Source organism: Scyliorhinus torazame, chromosome 4, assembly GCF_047496885.1.
Source record: "Scyliorhinus torazame isolate Kashiwa2021f chromosome 4, sScyTor2.1, whole genome shotgun sequence".
Classification (NCBI taxonomy): domain Eukaryota; kingdom Metazoa; phylum Chordata; class Chondrichthyes; order Carcharhiniformes; family Scyliorhinidae; genus Scyliorhinus; species Scyliorhinus torazame.
This window is the reverse complement of record NC_092710.1, coordinates 116,769,223-116,791,398: the sequence shown is the minus strand read 5'-3', so window position 1 is coordinate 116,791,398 and position 22,176 is coordinate 116,769,223. Positions and strand designations below refer to the sequence as shown.

The 22,176-nt window shown below is 48.7% G+C and overlaps 1 protein-coding gene across 1 annotated transcript in view; it reads left to right on the top strand.

The window, feature by feature from the left end:
• The window catches only part of LOC140411422 (pecanex-like protein 2), a 429,375-nt gene that overhangs the window by 387,401 nt on the left and 19,798 nt on the right, over positions 1–22,176 (top strand). Inside the window, exon 34 of the mRNA XM_072500529.1 lies at positions 3,127–3,581. Within this exon, the coding sequence (XP_072356630.1) occupies positions 3,127–3,581 (455 nt within the window). The remainder of the gene's footprint in view (positions 1–3,126; positions 3,582–22,176) is intronic.

Here is a 22,176-nt window from a genome sequence, read left to right as displayed (position 1 = left end):
CAGTGCATCCTTTCTTTTTGGACTGGAGACGTACTGCTGTGGAAAACTTTGCTGAACATAATCCAGGAACTTGTATCCCTCTTCGCCCTTTAGTTTAAAGACTAATCAGTCACATCTTCAGGAAAGCAACAACTCCAATCACCCAGTGAGGCAATGTATTTTAAGGAAGTATGCAAGCACTCACAGTGGGAGTCTGATTGCAATAACTACAGTCAAGTACCCTGCACTGTGAGTACATAGCAACCTCAACTGAATCAAATTTTCGAGAAGCAAATCCAGACAACTAAATGTGATTCTTCATCATAGTGCTTGTTACAATGTCTGGCTGCAGTAGACAAGTGTGTATTTAAGTAAAGAACCAACAGAAACATTTCATTTAATGAGCCAGTGATTGATAGACGGGCTTAAATAAAATAGAAATCTCCCTGAGACCAACCATACAGTTAGATTCCATTTGAAATAATGGCTTCAGTTCTGGGCACTGCACCAAGCAAACAGTCCTAATCACATTTACTCACACTGTTCCCATGTGCCTTCAACCCCATCTCCTTTATCCACCTATCCATCCAATCTAATCTTGAATCTCAACCATTAACTCCTGAAGCGAATTCCACAGCCTCACAATTCTGCATAAAGATGTTGCTCTTGTTCCCTATTTTTGTATTTATGGCTCCTTATTCAAGGTTTCTCACCTGCAGGAAACAGTCTGTCCTGTCTCTTCATCACATTGGAAACACTTCCATCACATTGCCTCATAATCTACTGTTCTCATGAAAAAGATCCTAATATTTCAAGTCTTCTGTCCTGATTTCCAGTATAAATTCCAATATCTTCATTTATAATATTACCGATGTAAATTTATACTGGATAAAGTTGACAGATGTGAGTTTTTAATATATTTTAGGTTTACTGGAATAAGAAATTATGGAACAAGAACAAAATATTTTTAAAAATAAATTTAGAGTACCCAATTATTTTTTTCTCCAATTGAGGGGCAATTTCAGCGTGGTCACTCCACCAAACCAGCACATCTTTGGAATGTTGGGGCGAAACCCACGCAAACACAGGGGGAATGTGCAAACTCCACATGGACAGTGTCCCAGAGCCGGGATCGAACCTGGGACCTCGGCGCCATGAGGTAGCAGTGCTAACCACTGCACCACCGTGCCGTCCAACAAATCTTCTTTTAATTGAGCACAATGACTCAGTTATTTTTTTTTAATTAATGTTTTTTATTGGGTTTTTGAACAAAGTATATTTACCGTTATGTACACAGAATAAAATATATATATAGAAGAGAAGAGCACACACAAAAGAAACAAAAAAATAAAATGACTGGTCGGGTATTATACACTAGCTCAACAACAGCAACTCTGTACAATTGGCAATATTATTTTTGTGGGGGAGGGGAACTGGGGAGGTACATATACATTTGGGTGCCGGAGAAACAATTACAGAGGGCAAATGTATCTGGTGTTAGTGTTGTCACATGACTCAGTTATAAGAGTTTGGGGATATTTTGCATTTACTTGTTGCAGGGATCTTCTACATTCCCACAAATGTGATTTTCTTTTACACTTTCAAAACATTTCATATTTGCTAAAGACTGTCCTGTAAGTTTTTTTAAAAATCACATCTCCAACCATATCTGGGTGTCGTTTTGCAAATTAGGTATGAATTCAATGTACAGTGGAAGCCCCGTCCAAGATGTTGAGAATGTGCTTTGTTTGAAATTTTGATGTCTGTCCCATGTAGGGACATCAACTCAAGAGAAAAATGCACGAATGAGCTATTGCTTTTACATAAATCATAGAATCCCGACAGTACAGAAGTAGGCCATTTGGGCAGCACGATGGCACAGTAGATAGCACTGCTGCCTCACGACGCCGAGGACCGAGGTTCGGTCCCGGCACTGGGTCATTGTCCATGTGGAGTTTGCACATTCTCCCCGTATTTGCGTAGGTCTCACCTCCACAACCCAAAGATGTGCAGTGTAGGTGGATTGACCACCCTCTAAATTTTTTGTTTTTAATTTAAAAAAAGAAGTAGGCCATTTGGCCCATCGAGACTGCACCAACCCACTGAATGAACACCCTACATAGGCCCAATTCCCCCTCCCTATCCCTGTAACCCCACCTAACCCTTTGGACACTAAGGGGCAATTTAGCATGCCCAATCCATCTAAGCCACACATCTTTGGACTGTGGGAGAAAACGAGCACCTGGAGAAAACCCACACAGTCACTCAAGGTCAGAATCAAACCCGGGTCCCTGACGCTATGAGGGAGCAGTGGAAACCACTGTGCCACCATGCCACCCTCGTAAATCTAGTGAATTATTCATGGAAGACCATGCTCTCCTTTCTAAAACAGATATCTTTCTTGGAATGTGGGCGTCACTGGCAAGTCAGACAATGGCACGGTAGCACAGTGGTTAGCACTGCTGCTTCACAGTGCCAGGGACCCGGGTTTGATTCCCGGCTTGGGTCACTGTCTGTGCGGGGTCTGCAAGTTCTCCCCGTGTCTGCCTGGGTTTCCTCTGGGCGCTCCGGTTTCCTCCCACAAGTCCTGAGTTGGACATTCTGAATTCTCCCTCAGTGTACCAGAACAGGCGCCAGAGTGTGGCGACTAGGGGATTTTCACAGTAACTGCATTACAGTGTTAACGTAAGCCTACTTGTGACACTAATAAAGATCATTATTATTTATCGTCTATCCCTAGTTTGTGAACGTGCTGACGGATGTTCTTCTTGAACACGACACTCAGTGTGAAGAAGGTGTTCTCATAATTCCAATGGATAGGGAGTTCCAGCATCTTAACTCAATGACAATGAAAGAATACTCAGTATATTTCCAAGCCAGGATGGTGTGGGGCTTGCATTTTCTTCCCTTGTCCTTAGTTGTTGGTGGTCACTGGTTGTGAGGAAATTTAAGTCATATATTTACCAAATTTTTTTCATTTGAATAGTCAACAATAACAATCACCCAACAGACAACATCCTATCCTAACCTATGCAAAGTGTACAAGAACAGCCTATGGATTTAGTTTAGCTTCATCAAGGGTTTTAAACGTATCAGTGAAATTAGACTGAATGAATCACAGTTCAATCTATTCCTTTTGCATTGCAGGACGGAGAGAACAAAGGAGCTGTTCAGTGCAGGCTTGTGCATCTCGATCAGAGACCCAGCGACCACCTGCTACAAGTCAGTCAGGGTCTATGCTGGAAACACAGCAGCCACATTCACAGGCATCAACATCTGTCCAGGGCCTGGTTCAAAGGTTATCCAATAGTCAGCTATCATTCAATAATTCAATTGCTTCTATGTTATCCCAAGTACCTCGACTCTCCACTGCAAGTCAGCTCAGTTGCCAGGGCCACTCGGGCACACAGAACAGGTGCAGCATCACCTCCTCCACGAGCTCTACCCTCAGCCTCTTGTTTGGGAAAAGGAGTTTATCCAGTGGACTTGTGATATCCGGGCTGTCAGCAGCAGAGGGAGGGAACACAACTGACACCCAGTCAACAAGCAGTGTCAACATCGCACTTGGACCATCAGTCAGCCGTGGGAGCCAAATGACAAGGGTAACAAGCAACTCTTCACCTCCATTCTAGAGGGTCCCAGTAGAGTTCAGCGTCGGGGGTTATTTGTTTGCCGGGGGGGAGGGATCAATAATGAATTCAAATTCAGGTGGGGGTTCCTTTGGGATAATTGTTTCCTAAATCACCTGTGCTTGCACCTTCTGTGGCAGCTGCTGCTGCTGCATAACCCTTGGTATAGCAGCTGAAGGTTCTTGTCCTTTCCCCTCCCTGAATGCATTAACTTTGTGCCGGCAATATGCATGGTAAGGATCATTCGGATTCAAGAAGTTAAACTTGGAGTTGTTTATTTCATTCTGACAGATACGGGCTTCAAATTCTGGGTCATTTCTGGCTACGAAATTCACAGTCTTGTCAACAATGTTCCTGACCTCGGGAGGAGGGTAGGTAATACCAACAATAGGTTTGGAAGTTGCAGTTTCATCTTTTGTTACTCCTGGCAACTGGTTAGTTTCAGTCTGAGGTGGCGGTAGGACTTTTACGGCATGACTCCGGTACTGGGAGAGAGAGGGGGGGGGAGACCTCAACCCGTTGCAATTGTGTCAGGTGTTATTTTTATCCATTCTCAGGATGTGGGCATCCTTGACAAGGAATATTGCCTATCCCCAATTTCCTGTGTGGTGTAGGTACATCCAAAATTATGTTCAGTTGGGAATTCTATGATTTTTGACTCCGTGACAATGAAGGAGCGGCAATATATTACCAAGTGAGGATGGTCTGTGACTAGGAGGGAAACTTGCAGGTGGTGGTGTTCCCGTGCATCTGCTTCCCTTATCCTTCTTATGGTAGAAGCCATGTATTTTGAAGGTGCTATCAAAGAAACAACCTAGAATCCCGACAGTGCAGAAAGAGGTAATTTGCCCCATCAAGTCTACAGTGATGCTCTGAAAGACCACCCTACCTGAGCACACTCCCCTGCCCTATTCCTGTAACCAAATAACCCCACCTAACCTTTGAACACGAAGGACAATTTAGAATGGCCAATCGACCTCACTACACCTTTGGACTGTGGGAGGAATCCGGAGCACCCGGAGGAAACCCACACAGACATGGGGAAAACATGCCAACTCCACACTGACAGTCACCCAAGCCTGGAATTGAACCCGGATCCTTGGTGCTGCGAGGCAGTTGTGCTAACCACTGTGCCACCGTGCTGCCCCAACAAAGGTTTGGCGAATTGCAGCAGTCAATCTTGCAGCCATGGTGCAATAGTGGAGGAGGAAGTGAATGTTTAAGGTGGTGAGTATGATGCCAATCAAACAGTTTACTTTGTCTTGGGTAATGTTTGAATCTGAGGCAAGAGGGTTGTAAGTTTGAGTTTCTGGACTGGCCATCACTTCAGCTCACCCATGGGCCGGGATTCTCCAAAATCCCGGGCAAGTGTTGACGCCGGCATAAACACCGGAGTGCTGCACTCCGGCGTCAACGGGCCTCCTGACCCAGCGATTCAGCGGCCGTCAGGGGCCAGCACGGTGCCGGAGTGATGCGCGCTGCACCGGCACCAAAAGGCGGCCCTGCACTGCCGCTGCGGGTCCGTGCATGTGCGCGGCGGCCGCCTCCATGCGAGCGCAACATGGCGGTGCCCTACCACGAGCCGCGCGGAAGGAGGTTGGCCCCCTCCAGATCGCGGGCGCCCGCTAATCGGTAGCCCCCCGATCGCGGGCCTGGAGGCCGTGGAGGCCCCCCCAGAGTCTGATTCCCCCCCCCCCGTCTCTCCACCAGACGCCCACTGCGGCTGTGGGTCCGAGGTCCCGCCGGGTGATACCAGGTTGGAACCACGCCGGCGAGTCTCAGCGGGAATTCGGCCAGTCGACCGCAGAGAATCGCCGCAGGGACCTCTTTCAGCAGCCCCCGACCGGCGCCGCGTCTACTGCGTGGGCGTGATTAGCGCCAATTCTCTGGTCGCCGGAGAATCGCATCCTGGCGTCGGAGCGGCGTGGCGGGAATTTCCCACGTCACAGACGATTCTTCGTCCCGGCGCGGGCCTGGAGAATCCCGGCCTGTTTTTAAAAAAAATATTTTTATTGAGGCATTTATATATATTATACATCAAACACAACCATATCATAAAGAAAGCAAACAGGAATACACATAACAAATAATTAACTATCTAACACTCCACCATCCCTCCTCCTTGCCACTGCCCTCCATCTCCCCTACCTCCTTTTTAACCCCCAAAACCCCCCTCCCTTCTAAGCCCTTCCTCCCATTTATGCTTAACTATTCCTATTGGGGCTCCCTCCTCATCCATTAGCTCTTTATATATTTCTGACACTCTGCCCTCTAGCTCACTCATGTTTGGGTGAGCTTTGTTCACGTTGTAGCTGACAGCCGGATTACACCTTGGACAGATAATCCACACACAGTATGGACAGATTTGGTGGACAGCTCTCAGTTTGGCTCAATATTTCCTCCAAGCTGTAGGCAGGTGGGGATACAATACAAAAACAGCGAGAGAATGAAAATAACCACATAATAAGATGAACTGGTGACGTTCAGTGTCAATCAAAAGAAACAATGATATTAACAGATCTGTTAACAAACATAGATCACATCAAACTGTTGTGAAGCAAATTAATGCAGAGAAAACTTATGACTCTTTGGGTTTTCTCCATAAATAATTCCATTTTGCTTCCTCTCTCCAAGTGCTTACAGCCAATGAAGTATTTGCTGAAGTGTAATCATTGTGGGGAAACACGGCAGCCAATTTGCATTGCATTAGGGCTCAGGGCTCCCCTGCTGTGCCCAAGCTCAGAACGCCTGCCAGTCCAAGTGTGTTTAGTGTGGTTTTCACTGCTACATGCACATGTTTATCTCGGTGTACAAATAGTGATGGGGGAAAATGAAATGAGAAGAAATTCAGATACATTATACCTAATGTTGAAGATGCAGAACAAAGACAGGAGGAAACCATTTAGCCTTTGAACCTATTCCAACATTCAGTGGGAACCTGGCTGATCTGTGACCAGTTCCTTAACACACCTTTGTCCCTTAAGACATTTGGTCAGCAGATGTTTGTCAATCTTAGATTTAAAATCTAGCACCAAGTGCTGTTTCCAGAAGGGAGTTTCAAACTTTTACCATCCTCTGTGTGTATTAATGTTTCCCTCACTTTTGAACTTCAACTTGAAAAGCCTGGCTCTCGTGTTTAGGCTCTGTCCCTTCATTCTAGATTTCCATCCACAAAAGCAGTTTTTCTCTATCAACCCGATCAGTTCCCATTAATACCTTGAAAATGTTGATAAAATCTCCGCTTCATTTTCTAAATTCCAAGGAATACAACCATATTTTATGTAATCTCACCTCATAATTCAATCTTTAGAGTCTAGGTATTATTCCAGGGGGGAAGTGTTGGCGATTGGATCCCCTTCATATACTTACACAAGTGAAGAAAGAAAAAATAATGAATAAACATTATTTTCATGAATTCAGGATGTTCCAAAGTGTCTCATGAATTTTTGAAGTGTGGTCACTGCTACAATGTGGAGCATATGCTGGCCCTTTTATAGGGAAATCGTTTTTTAAAAAGTTATTAATTATGCAGGGGTTTGGTCTTCTACATCTACTGCCGGATCAGTTGGGACATCCTCAAAGATGAATGTGCAGCATCTGTATGTTGGGTCACAATGAAGGCCTAGGTCATGGGGAGCCTGACATTCAGAGAGTCCTTATCCTCAGTCCAACCCCCCCACCCCCTCTTAACTCCATATAATTAAAGTGGCAATATACCAAATGTCCATGGAATTTCAAGGCCAATATCTTTTGTAAATGTCAATGTTCTCCATGGTTTTTACAGACTGATCTATTTTGTTAGAATTTTGGCTCAGATTTCTAGGTGAACCAGTTTATAAAGCTTGCACAATCAGTAGGATATCTGGCAAAACAAAGAAATGTGAAAACAGAAAAATAAAATAAATATGCTTGTGCTCCGGGGGTCTTTTATCCCTTGGATGACAAATTGATAAAAACGTAATCTGCCCTTTTCGTCCTTGCGACAAATGCAAAATCGCAAGGGCAATGTAAAATTACAGTCAGTAGGCTTTTTAATGGCCTTAATTAGCCCTTTGAGGTCAGCGGGTACTGCTTTGACTCTGTGTGCCTGCTGACAACCTAAATTACTCGTAGGCATGATCCAACCGCAACTTGTGCAACTTTATGTGCATTCAGGTTAGGCACGTGCCCAGTGGAGCACCGAAAAATTCCCTCTGCACAACTGTCACGTAAAAAGCCCAAGGCTTTTTACACGTACATAAAAAGCAAGAGGGTAGCCAGGGAAAGGGTTGGCCCACTGAAGGATAGGCAAGGGAATCTATGTGTGGAGCCAGAGGAAATGGGCGAGGTACTAAATGAATACTTTGCATCAGTATTCACCAAAGAGAAGAAATTGGTAGATGTTGAGTCTGGAGAAGGGTGTGTAGATAGCCTGGGTCACATTGAGATCCAAAAAGACGAGGTGTTGGGTGTCTTAAAAAATATTAAGGTAGATAAGTCTCCAGGGCCTGATGGGATCTACCCCAGAATACTGAAGGAGGCTGGAGAGGAAATTGCTGAGGCCTTGTAGAAGCCAAGTATTTCAAATACAACTAGTATAGGTAAAAGATAGCTGTTTAAGCATAAATGTTGAGCCCCAGTTTTTAATACCCATTTATACAGCATAATTCACTTTTACTGAAGTCCATTGTTCTGGCAAATGCATATTTTTAAAGACAGTGTGACATTAAAACAGCAAGATAATTTGACACTGCTTGTGCTAATTGTCAAGGACAGGGACTGAATACACAGCAACATTGTTCACAATGCAGATAACAGCTGGGTCAGAAAAGCTGATGTTGCACATTGAAGATGGACGGCTTGCCATCAAATCAAATGTGTTTGAGTCTAACCCAAACCAATTAGGATTATATTGGGGTGTAATTAGATGACTTAAGACAGATATGAAAGTGTATAACTAAAAAGTTTCTCCCCGCCATTTTGGGTTTTGTTGTCTTTGTGAGTATTGTCTTTGTGGGTTTGGTTTTAGTGTTTAGTTTAGTCAGTTTTGTCCTTTATAGTCTCCATTTTAGAGATGTCTTTTGGGGGTTGTCAGTTTAACAGTCTGTGTCAGTGATGTTAGTCCACTTTTGACTTTGAGTTTGAGTTTAGCTGAAGATTAGCTCTCTCTCTCTCTTCATGTTTCATTGCCAGACTTTGACCTTTAAAAAGTTACTTTCGAGCTGTCTGCCTAAGCAAAGAAAGATAATGTCTGTAATTCTCTGAAAGCTTCGAATTGTCTACGAATTGCCTTTTAAATGACTTTCAAATTGTAATCCAGCGACTACGAATAAAACAATTCTTTTTGGCACCTGAGGAGTTTATACTGCAAATTTCTGCTGAGTTCCAGTATTCGCAAAGTGCTACTGATAACCGAATAGCAGAGATGATATAAATTCCTTCAACTATACACAGTCGAATAATACAAGGAATCGAACAATTTAACACAGATTATCTGGTCATTTATCTCATTGTTGTTCGTGGGACCTTGTTCTGTAAACTCTGGCTGCAGCTTTTTCTACATTGCAACAGCGACTATACAGTGACTGTACCTTGTTGGCTGTAAAGTGGATTGGCATGTTCCAATGTCAGAGTCTTAGGGCGTGATCTACCGGTAACGTCGTGCTCGGCCGTGCGCTCGGCCCGGCCCGGCCGGTAGATGCCATGTGAAGCCTCCCAGCAACCAGTATGCCTCGAGAGATCTACCCAGACCCCACGAGGGCGATCAGGATTCCGCCCACAATGGGCATGACCAAGCCGTGCTCGCTTAAACCCACTTAGGCATCAGTGGAACAAATGTGGAACGGCACCCAGGGGGTCCCCCAGACCATCAGACGCCCCTGGGTCATCAGGGACAGTACAGGGTGGCTCTCTGGCCCTCCCCCTGGAATGTGGGCACCTTGGCATTGCCACCCTGGCAAAGTTGGCAGGAACACTGCCAGGGTGGCAGTGCAAGGGTACCCGGGTGCCATGGTGGCACTGACAAAGGGGGCGATTCCCATGAAAGGAGGGTGGGTGGCCTGGAAGGGGGCGTCTGAAGAGGGGGGTGCCCAGTGACCCTATACCGGGCTGCCTTGGGCCGCTTATTATACAGTAGGGAGGTATCTTCTATTTACTTGTGAGTGCTGTGCTTTCTCCTTCCTCACCCCCCACCCCTCCACCCCCCACCTTCTCCTCACTTGCGGTGTTTCTTTGGGGGTTCCATTTCTTGTGGCCTTGCTCTGGGCCCCCCGATATCTGTTTCCGTTGTTTTCCGGCCTCCCCCTGCTCGCTCTGTGGCCTCCCCCACCTCTCCTCCCCCTCCCTCCCCCTTGTCCATTCCTTGCACTCTCATAGGCTCCGGTGTGCCCCTCCCCTTGCTCTATTGGCTGTTGACCTCTAACAGATCCTGGAACAAGTTGGTGAATAGCCCCCACGCTTTGTGGAAGCCATCCTCTGACCCTCGTATGATGAACTTGATCTTCTCATGGTGCAGAAATTCCGACAGGTCTGCCAACCAGTCTTAGCTGTGGGTGGTACTGCTGATTACCAGCCGAGCAGGATTCTCCGGGGACCGATTAGGGAAGCAAAGGCTAAGGCTGGCTGGTCCGATGTCTCAAAGACTGCCACGTGGGCACGGCTCCACCCTCAGCCCCACAACCTTGGATATAAAACCCGACAAGCCTGGGGCATGCCCAGAACATGTGGGCGTGGTTGGCCAGGCCTCCTTGGCACCGTTCACATTTGTCCTTCACCTCCGAGAAGAACCTGCTCATTCGGGTTCTTGGTAGGTGCGCTGTTAGGTATGCTCTGTGCACAACTTTCAGCTGCATGAGGCTTAGCCTTGCGCATGAGGAGGTGGAGTTGGCTCTGCTCAGTGCTTCATTCCAGAGTTCCCACCTTATTTCTGTCCCTAGCTCTTCCTCCCATTTTTCCCGTGTTAAGGGAGGCACGGCAGCACAATGGTTAGCACAGTTGCTTCACAGCTCCAGGGACCCAGGTTCGATTCCCGGCTTGGGTCACTATCTGTGCAGTGTCTGCACATTCTCCCCGTGTCTGCGTGGGTTTCCTCCCACAGTCCAAAGATGTGCAGGTTAGGTGGATTGGCCATGCTAAACTGCCCTTGGTGTCCAAAAAGGTTAGGTGGAGTTACTGGGTTACAGGGATTGGGTGGAGGTGTGGGTTTAGATAGGATGATCTTTCCAAGGGCCATTGCAGACACGATGATCCGAATGGCCTCCTTCTGCACTGTAAATTCTATGATTCTAAGTCCAGTGGGGAGCGTGTCTTTTCTAATTGTCGTCCGTACAGGTCTCTGCAGTTTCCCCTCCCCAGATTGCCACGTCCAGTAGCTTCCCTAACATTGTGTGTCTTGGGCTTGTGGGTATGCTGTTGTCTCCTTGCGAAGAAAGTTTTAAACCTGTAAATGTCGGAGTTCTTTTCCGTTAGGTAGCTCCAGTCTCTCCGTTAGTTCCTCTAGGGTCGCTAGTCTGTCTCCCGTGTAAAAGTCTCTAACCACCAGTGTCCCCCCATCCTGTCTCCACCTCTTAAAGGTGGCGTGAAGCATGGCTAGTGTGAACCTATGGTTGCCGCAGATGGACATGGTGGACATTTCGGTCAAACCGAAGTGCTGCCTCATCTGGTTCCAGGTTCTGAGGGTGGCTACCACCACTGGGCTTGTTGAGTGTTTTGTTGACGGCGTTGGGAGCGCTGCTGTGGTGAGGGCCCGGATGGTCATCCCTGTACAGGAACTCTCCTCCATCCTCACACATTACATGTCTGGTTCTTTCACCCATCCCTTCACTCTTTCCGCCGTGATTGCCCAGTGGTTGTACTGTAGGTTTGAGAGGGCCAGGCCCCCTATGTTTCTTCTTCTTTGTGAACTTCTTTGGGGATCCTTGGATTCTCCCCCAGCCTTCCCCCACTCCACTCCGTCCCACACAAATGCCATAATCATCTTATCTATCAAGTTAAAAAAGGCCTTGGGGATGTAAATCGGTATGGACATGAACAAGAAGAGAACACTGGGCAATATGTTCATATTGATCATCTGAACCCCCCCTGCCAGGGAGAGTGGGAACGTTTCCTCAGGTCCTTTTTTACTTCCTCAGCCAGACTGGTCAGGTTCCGCTTGTGGATCCGTGCCCAGTCATAGGCAATCTGGTCCAAGGTAGCGGAATTTGTTTTGGGCTAGTTTGAGTGATAGTCACTCCAGCTCCGCCCCTCCCCCTTTCAGGTTCACAGGGAATACTTCACTCTTACTCAGGATGGGTTTGCAACCCGGGAAGGCTCCAAACTCTCTCAGGAACTTCATGGTTCCTTCCATTGGCACTTTACGGGTCCGAGATGTAGAGAAGCAGGTCAACCGCATGCAGCGACACTTGGTGTCTCCTCTTTGGATTCCCTTCCAGCTTTCCGCCACTCTGAGGACGATCGCTCGTAGTTCAATTGCCAGGACGAATAAAAGCAGGGACAGCGGGCATCCCTGCCTTGTGCCTCTGTGCAGCTGGATGTATTCCAAGCTGGTGGTGTTGGTTCAAACGCGCCTTGGGGGCATTGTACAGGAGTTTCACCCATGAGGTGAACCCTGTCCCTAGACCATACCACTCTAGTACCTCAATTAGGTACTTCCACTTGACTCTGTCAAAGGCCTTCTCTGTGTCCAGGGAGACGATCATCCCTGATGTCCTCTTCCCGGATGGAGTCATTATCACGTTCAGCAGTCATCTGATGTTCGCTGTTAGCCGTCTCTCCTTAAAACCTATCTGGTCCTCTGCGACTACCTCTGCAGTACTCCAGCCACTTAGCCAGGACTTTTGAGAGTATCCACATCGAGCAGCGAAATGGGTCTGTACGATCCGCAATCCGTTGCGCCTTTGTCCTTTTTGGGTATCAGTGATATGGTGGCCTGTGTTAGCGTTGGAGGCAGGGTGCCCCTCGTTAGTGAGTCTGAGAACACCTCCTGCAGGTGCGGGGACAGTGGCATCGCAAACGTTTTGCAGAAGTTTGTTGGGAACCAATCAGATCCCGGCACCTTCCCCGCCTGCATGAAGTTGATGCTCTCCATGACCTCTCTCAGTTCTAGTGGCGTTTTCAGCCCCTCAGTCTGTTGTTCACAACAACTGGCATGTCCAGTCTGTCAAGTAACTGTTTCATCCCTGAGTCCCCGTCGGAGGGTTGGGGGGAGGGGGTTCGGAGGTGTACAGCCCCCGGTTATTGGCCTCAAACGCTTTGTTGACATTTTCTAGTTCGGCTACCAGTCCGGCTCTGCTATCCTTTACCTGGGCTAGCTCTCTTGTAGCTGCCTGCTTTCTCAGCTGGTGAGCCAGTAGGTGGCTAGCCTTCTCTCCGTGTTCGTAGAAGGTCCCCCATGTCTGGCGGAATTAGTGCACTGCCTTCCTGAAATCCATTCCTGGCTTTTTCCTCTCTGGTCGAGGCCTCTGAGTACCTTCTGTTGCCCTCCAGAATTGAGTCAATCAGTTGCCTGGCTGCCGTCTCTTCCCTGTCCCTGCGCGCATTATAGGCAATAATTTCTCCTTTAATCACAGCCTTCAGTGCCACCCAGAACATGGAAGGTGAGACTTCCCCATTTCAGTTGGTAGTAACATATCCGCTTATGGCCTGTGATGTTTTCTGGCAGAAGACCTTGTCAGCCAGGAGGGTCATGTCCAACCGCCATGTGGGGCATTTGGCATGGCCGGTCTCCAACCTCACAGCCACATAGTGTGGAGCATTGTCGGAGATTGTAATTGTGGTATTCCAGTCTTACTATCTCTGGCAGCACTGATTTCCCCACTACAAAGAAGTCGATGTGGGTATAGACCCTGCATACTGGCAAGAAAAAATAAAATCCCTTCTCACCTGGGTACAGGGACCGCCATGGGTCCACAGTCCTCATTTGTTCCATAAATGTTCCCAGTTCTCGAGTCATGCCTGCCGTTTTCCCTGTTCTGGGGTTTGATCTGTCCGTCAGTGGGTCCTGTACACAGTTAAAGTCTCCCCCCACGATCAGTCGGTGCGTATCTATGTTGGGGATTTCTACCATGGTCTTCTTTGCAAATCCCATGTCATCCCAGTTGGGCACATGCACGTTCATCAGACCAACCAGTGCCCCATCGAGGACACCACTGACCGTCCCCCTGGGTCTTTAACAGTCCTCGTCGTAGTAAACACTGTCCTCTTACTTATCAAAATGGCCCCCCCTGGCTCTCGTCCCGAAGCAGGAATGGTAGGTCTGTCCCACTCAGCCCTTTCTTACCCGCAATCTGCCTTTGTCCCTCAGGTGCGTCTCTTGGAGGAAGACTGTCAGCTTTTATACTTTTCAGGTGGGCGAAGACTCTGGCTCTTTTAGATGTTCCAGGTGACTATTCTGATGGGGGGGGGTTCTGTCCCCCCCCCATTCATGCGGGACCAACCATACCTACCCTGTAGATGCGCCCTGCACTCCGGGGTTTCCCTTTGTTCAGGGACCGCCCAAATTGGCTTCTTGCGGTGCCATCTTGTTCCACGTTTCTGAGAGTGACCTGCTGAGGCCAGTCTAGAGCCTTCCCACCCACCCACTTGCCATTTTGTTCCCCTTGTGATTTTGTTTTCCACTCCCACTTGCTGGCCCCCCTACCCCCCCAAGCCCTCTGTTGTGTCTACCCCTTTGCTTCCCTCCCCAGGCGCTGTGTCCCCACCACCTGCCAGACGCCCTGAAGATGAGCCGCGGCCCTCCCTCTCACTCATACCTCCTGGTGCTAACTTTCCCACTCATGTGGTGACCCCCCCCCCCTTTCCCAGGTCTGGTCTGAGCCCCTCCTATGCCCCCTCTGCTGGTGTCCCTACTATCTCCTCCTCACCCTCTCCTGTGCCCAGCTGCACTCGCCCCCTCCTTTCTACGAACTGGTTCCCTGTTCATAACGAGGCGATGCAGTCCCGTGCAAAATTGTCCATTAATTCCTCTGTGTCTTCTTCATCGCTGTATCCAAACCATTCTTATGGATGAATTTGTCTGCCTCTGCAGGGGCAGTAAAGTAATGTTCCTTGCCCTGATATGTTTTTTTTTATAAAATATTTTATTGAAAATTTTTGGTCAACCAACACAGTACATTGTGCATCCTTTACATAATATTATAACAACATAAATAATTTTATAAACAGAAAATGAATAAATAATAAATAACAAAAATGAAAACTAACCCTAATTGACAACTGCCTTATCACAAGTAACACTCTCCAAAAATATAATTTAACAGTCCAATATATAATTATCTGTAGCAACGACCTATACATATTATACAGTATATATTAACAACCCTGAGAGTCCTTCTGGTTCCTCCTCCCCCCCCCCCCCCCCCCCCCCCCCCCCGGGATCCTGGGCTGCTGCTGCTGTCTTCTTTTTTCCATTCCATCTATCTTTCTGCGAGGTATTCGACGAACGGTTGCCACCGCCTGGTGAACCCTTGAGCCGACCCCCTTAGAACAAACTTAATCCGCTCCAGCTTTATAAACCCTGCCATGTCATTTATCCAGGTCTCCACCCCCGGGGGCTTGGCTTCTTTCCACATTAGCAATATCCTGCGCCGGGCTACTAGGGACGCAAAGGCCAAAACATCGGCCTCTCTCGCCTCCTGCACTCCCGGCTCTTGTGCAACCCCAAATATAGCCAACCCCCAGCTTGGTTCGACCCGGACCCCCACTACTTTTGAAAGCACCTTTGACACCCCCATCCAAAACCCCTGTAGTGCCGGGCATGACCAAAACATATGGGTATGATTCGCTGGGCTTCTCGAGCACCTCGCACACCTATCCTCCACCCGAAAAAATTTGCAGAGCCGTGCTCCAGTCATATGCGCCCTGTGTAATACCTTAAACTGAATCAGGCTTAGCCTGGCACACGAGGACGACGAGTTTACCCTGCTTAGGGCATCTGCCCACAGCCCCTCCTCGATCTCCTCCCCCAGCTCTTCTTCCCATTTCCCTTTTAGTTCATCGACCATAGTCTCCCCTTCGTCCCTCATTTCCCTATATATATCTGACACCTTACCATCCCCCACCCATGTCTTTGAGATCACTCTGTCCTGCACCTCTTGTGCCGGGAGCTGCGGGAATTCCCTCACCTGTTGCCTCGCAAAAGCCCTCAGTTGCATATACCTGAATGCATTCCCTTGGGGCAACCCATATTTCTCGGTCAGCGCTCCCAGACTCGCGAACTTCCCATCCACAAACAGATCTTTCAGTTGCGTTATTCCTGCTCTTTGCCACATTCCATATCCCCCATCCATTCCCCCCGGGGCAAACCTATGGTTGTTTCTTATCGGGGACCCCCCCAAGGCTCCAGTCTTTCCCCTATGCCGTCTCCACTGTCCCCAAATCTTCAGTGTAGCCACCACCACCGGGCTTGTGGTGTAGTTCCTCGGTGAGAACGGCAATGGGGCTGTCACCATAGCCTGTAGGCTAGTCCCCCTACAGGACGCTCTCTCTAATCTCTTCCACGCCGCTCCCTCCTCCTCTCCCATCCACTTACTCACCATTGAAATATTAGCGGCCCAATAATACTCACTTAGGCTCGGTCGTGCCAGCCCCCCCCTATCCCTGCTACGCTGTAAGAATCCCTTCCTCACTCTCGGGGTCTTCCCGGCCCATACAAAACCCATGATGCTCTTTTCAATCCTTTTTAAAAAAGCCTTCGTGATCACCACCGGGAGGCACTGAAACACAAAGAGGAATCTCGGGAGGACCATCATCTTAACCGCCTGCACCCTCCCTGCCAGTGACAGGGATACCATATACCATCTCTTGAAATCTTCCTCCATTTGTTCCACCAACCGCGTTAAACTTAACCTATGCAATGTGCCCCAATTCTTGGCTATCTGGATCCCCAGGTAACGAAAGTCCCTTGTTACCTTCCTCAACGGTAGGTCCTCTATTTCTCTACTCTGCTCCCCTGGATGCACCACAAACAACTCACTTTTCCCCATGTTCAATTTATACCCTGAAAAATCCCCAAACTCCCCAAGTATCCGCATTATTTCTGGCATCCCCTCCGCCGGGTCTGCCACATATAGTAACAAATCGTCTGCATACAAAGATACCCGGTGTTCTTCTCCTCCTCTAAGTACTCCCCTCCACTTCTTGGAACCCCTCAACGCTATCGCCAGGGGCTCAATCGCCAGTGCAAACAATAATGGGGACAGAGGGCATCCCTGCCTTGTCCCTCTATGGAGCCGAAAATATGCAGATCCCCGTCCATTCGTGACCACGCTCGCCACTGGGGCCCTATACAACAGCTGCACCCATCTAACATACCCCTCTCCAAAACCAAATCTCCTCAACACCTCCCACAAATAATCCCACTCCACTCTATCAAATGCTTTCTCGGCATCCATCGCCACTACTATCTCCGTTTCCCCCTCTGGTGGGGGCATCATCATTACCCCTAACAGCCTCCGTATATTCGTGTTCAGCTGTCTCCCCTTCACAAACCCAGTTTGGTCCTCGTGGACCACCCCCGGGACACATTCCTCTATTCTCATTGCCATTACCTTGGCCAGAATCTTGGCATCTACATTTAGGAGGGAAATAGGTCCATAGGACCCGCATTGTAGCGGGTCCTTTTCCTTCTTTAAGAGAAGCGATATCGTTGCTTCAGACATAGTCGGGGGCAGTTGTCCCCTTTCCTTTGCCTCATTAAAGGTCCTCGTCAATACCGGGGCGAGCAAGCCCACATATTTTCTATAGAATTCGACTGGGAATCCATCCGGTCCCCCGGGCCTTTCCCGCCTGCATTACTCCCCCCATGTTGCTCCCAGAAGTCAGCAAACTCTGGCCGACCTCGGCTTCCCCCCGTGACCTCTGCTCGCACCGTGCGACGCCCCCTCCTTCCTGCTTCTCTATTCCCGCCATGATTATCATAGCGCGGGAACCAAGCCCGCGCTTCTCCCTTGGCCCCGCCACCAATGGCCAACGCCCCATCTCCTCCACCTCCCCTCCTCCCCCCATCACCACCTGTGGAAGAGAGAAAAGTTACCACATCGCAGGATTAGTACATAAAACTCCTCTTTCCCCCCTTTTTAACCCCCCTCTTCACCCCCCACATTCGCCCCACCACTTTGTTCAAACGTTCTTTTTAATAACCCGCTCATTCCAGTTTTTCTTCCACAATAAAAGTCCACGCTTCATCCGCCGTCTCAAAGTAGTGGTGCCTCCCCCGATATGTGACCCACAGTCTTGCCGGTTGCAGCATTCCAAATTTTATCTTTTTATGAAGCACCGCCTTGGCCCGATTAAAGCTCGTCCTCCTTCTTGCCACCTCTGCACTCCAGTCTTGATAAACGCGGATCACCGCGTTCTCCCATTTACTGCTCCGAGTTTTCTTTTCCCATCTAAGGACCATTTCTCTGTCCTTAAAAAGGAGGAATCTCACCACTATGTCTCTGGGAATTTCTCCAGCTCTCGGTCCTCGCGCCATCACTCGGTATGCTCCCTCCACCTCCAATGGACCCGCCGGGGCCTCCGCTCCCATTAACGAGTGCAGCATCGTGCTCACATATGCCCCGACGTCCGCTCCCTCCGCCCCTTCAGGAAGACCAAGAATCCTCAAGTTGTTCCTCGTTGCGTTGTTCTCCAGTGCCTCCAACCTTTCCACACATCTTTTCTGATGTGCCTCATACATCTCCGTCTTCACCACCAGGCCCTGTATGTCGTCCTCATTCTCGGCTGCCTTTGCCTTCACGACCCGAAGCTCCCGCTCCTGGGTCTTTTGTTCCTCCTTTAGCCCTTCGATCGCCTGTAGTATCGGGGCCAACAGCTCTTTCTTCATTTCCTTTTTGAGCTCTTCCACACAGCATTTCAAGAACTCTTGTTGTTCAGGGCCCCATGTTAAACTGCCACCTTCCGACGCCATCTTGGTTTTTGCTTGCCTTCCTTGCCGCTGTTCTAAAGGATCCACTGCAATCCGGCCACTTTCTCCTCCTTTTTTCATCCGTATCCAGGGGGGATTCCCTTCTGGTTTACCGCACAGTGTTTTTAGCCGTCAAAATTGCCGTTGGGGCTCCTATCAAGAGCCCAAAAGTCCGTTTCACCGGGAGCTGCCGAAACGTGCGACTCAGCTGGTCATCGCCGCACCCGGAAGTCTCCTTGCCCTGATATGTTACCCATAGCCTGCCTGGGTACAGCATCCCAAATTTAATTTTGTTTTTGTATAGGGCCGACATTGCCTGATTAAATTCTGCCCTGCGCATTGCCAGGTCCGTCCCAATGTCCTGGCAGACTCTGATTTTGTGTCCCTCCCAGTTGCAAGCTTTCATCTGTCTGTCCCAGCGAAGGGTCCTTTCCCGGTCCTGGTGCAGCTTAGCTATTACTACTCTCGCCTCCTCCCCCGCCTTGGGTTTTGGTCGGAGCAACCTGTCAATCTCTGGCGGCTTGGGAAAGTTGTCCATTTATATTAGGTTGCCCAGCATTTGGGCCCCATTGTCAGTCGGGTCCCTGCTCTCAATTCCCTCTGGGGGGTCACTATTCTGCTATTCTGCCGCCTGGACCGAATTTATTGGTCCTGGACATTTCCTTTGGGCTCCCCTGGGTCGCCACCAACCTCTTGATTTCAGCCTCCAGGGGGATGATAGGTTCGCGCTGGTCCATCGATGCTTTTTCCAACTCCTTTATCGTGCTCACCTGGACTTCCAGTCTCTTTCCCATGCTGTTGAGAGCCATCTGCACAGCGGCCAGCGCCTACGCCATCGCAATCTTGACTGCCGCCTTTATGTTGTCTCTCCCACCCATCACAAATCAGGGCTGGGATCGAACCCAGCGCCATGAGACAGCAGTGCTAACCACTGCGCCACTGTGGTGTCCATGTATATTTTGACGTTGAGGGTGAGGGGATGTTTTCATCCGATTGTGTGGGCTAAATTCGGTCAAAAGTGTCTATTTTCCTGTCTTATAGAGAAGGGCCACCTGATGTGCGACTACTCAGCACATTTCCCGTCACCGGAAGTCTTGAGCACCAATCTTTTCTAATCCCATTTTTCAGCATTTAGTCTGTAGCCTTGTATGCTACGGCGTTTCAAGTGTTCATCCAAATGCTTCATAAATGATGTGAGGTTTCAGGCAGTGAGTTCCAGATTCCCACCACCCTTTGGGTTGTAGCCACTTAAAATGGCCAACTCCCGATTTAAAATGGCGAACGGCAAAGGCTGATGGGAAAGTCAGCCAACAGGACACAAACGAGCAGCTGCAGGTTGAGTGTGTATTTACCTCTGGAAAGGCCAGACAAGATCGATACCGGCAACCATCAGCATAATAAAACACCAGCCATCTGCATACTAATGAGCAATCCCCGGGAACAATGATTATCATAGATTATCGTAAAATTTACGGTGCAGAAGGAGGCCATTCGGCCCATCGAGTCTGCATCGGCTCTTGGAAAGAGCACCCTACCCAAGGTCTACACCTCCACCCTATCCCCATAACCCAGTAACCCCACCCAACACTAAGGGCAATTTTGGACACTAAGGGCAATTTATCATGGCCAATCCTCCGAACCTGCACATCTTTGGACTGTGGGAGGAAACCAGAGCACCCGGAGGAAACCCACGCACACACGGGGAGGATGTGCAGACTCCGCACAGACAGTGACCCAAGCCGGAATCGAACCTGGGACCCTGGAGCTGTGAAGCAATTGTGCTATCCACAATGCTACTGTGCTGCTCTAAATGAGCAACATTTAGACACATAAAGCAAAACCAGACTCTTTGGCGCCAGCAGAAGCCTACACAAAGGGAGGTGAACGACCACCTCAGGACCGCCCATCGATCAGGGAACCGCTCCAGCATTGGAGAAAATCGAACCAAGTGATTGGGACAAAGTCCAATCACTTGGAACCAGGTACAGGGTCCGCCCCGAAAGGCGGGAAGCCCCTGGGGACTATAAGAATTAAGCCCAAGTTCAAATCGTTCTTCTTGACCGGGTCACTCAGCAACGCGAACCAACCCTTGACAGTGACCGGTTCAGCCGCCGCCAATATCCAGTAAGTCTTACTTCAACGCTCGCTACGAGATAGGCGCTCCTAGCTACCAATCTGTACCAACTTCGAAACCCGCAGACTCAGAACCCGAACGAAAGGCCATTCGTTTCCCTGACCTGGTGGGCCAGTTCCGAGGTAAGTATTGGCCTGTTAGTCATAGAAGTAGATTAGACGTAGAATTTGTACATGAGTAGTGATTACTGTGTATAATAAATGTGCTTTGATTTAAATTTTACTAATCGGTGTAGTGGATTATTGATCATTACTCGGACTTGAACCACGTGGCGGTATCATAAAGATACCTGGTGACTCAAGAGCAAAGGTGATAAAACAGAGCAATTAAACTAAGGCAAAGTTAGCAACATTATTTGGCGACATCCTGACGGGACCCGATCTAGAAGTGGAAAACCACTCCGGGAGAACCCAAGAATTTGAATTAGAGATCCAATTGGAAACAGAAAACCACAAGTGTTCAAGTAGTTCTGATCAATACTCATAATTCGGAAGTGTGTGTATGCATGCGTAACTAACGGTGATAAGGTAAAACAGATAGATTTTTTTTGTTGCGTCAAAACTGTCGGAAGTTTGTACTTCGGAAAGTAGCGAAAGCCGTACCCGTATTTACAGAACCGCCTTAGCTCCCCTGTTCCAAATTTAAAAGAAGCATTCGGATAGGAAAGATGGCAATGCAGGCAATGCAGCGCCTAATAAACCCTGAGGAATTTGCGGTCGCAGCGACCAGCAGCAATAGAGTGGGACAATGTCCCATTTGGGGGGAAGAGATCAGGAAATATCTCAAAGGGAAAGGATGGCCCCTTTGGAATGAATTCTGTGACAACGAGGAATCAGGTCCCGGGAGGATAGGACATACTTGGTGGGAGAACCTGAGCGAGATCCACAAAAAGAACTTAGGGAAAGTTCGCAAGCCGATGGCAATTGTGTCCTGCTTGGCACAATTGCGAGGCACAGAGGAGGTCGTTAGGACGCTCCGGAAAGAAGTTGAGGGCATACATCGAATGAGTAAGGTCGATGTAAGCGAGGTAGAAAAGGAGAATTTGGAATTGAGAAGGAAGTTGGCAGCAAAAGATGTAGAGGTAGAGGATGCCAAAAGGACTCACCAGTCTTGTCTGGCGCACTTAAGCAGCTTCCAGTCTCAATACGAAAAGGCCTATCAGGACACGCAACGTGCAGTCCTGGTACGTGAGGAAACGGAAAAGCAGGTAGAGGCATTACAGAAACAGTGTAGTGACCTCAAGGCAGCATTAAGAGCATTCCATGCTGCTACCACAGAACAAAGACAAAGCACATTAGACCACGCAAAGTGCCGGAAGCAGATTGCAGAGCTGCAATCGTTGCTTTCTGTTCAGAAAGGTTTTCAGGAAACCTTTGGAGAAAGATTAGATCAGGAAGACGGCCCTGATTGGGAAGAATTGAATGAAACAGCGCAGAGATATGTTCAGGGAACATGTGCGCAGGGAAAGGATCGCGGTATGCATTTCTGCAAGGGTGCCTCCTCCTACATTCTGTGGGTCGGGAAGGGCTGCTGCACCTGAAGGGTCTAAACTT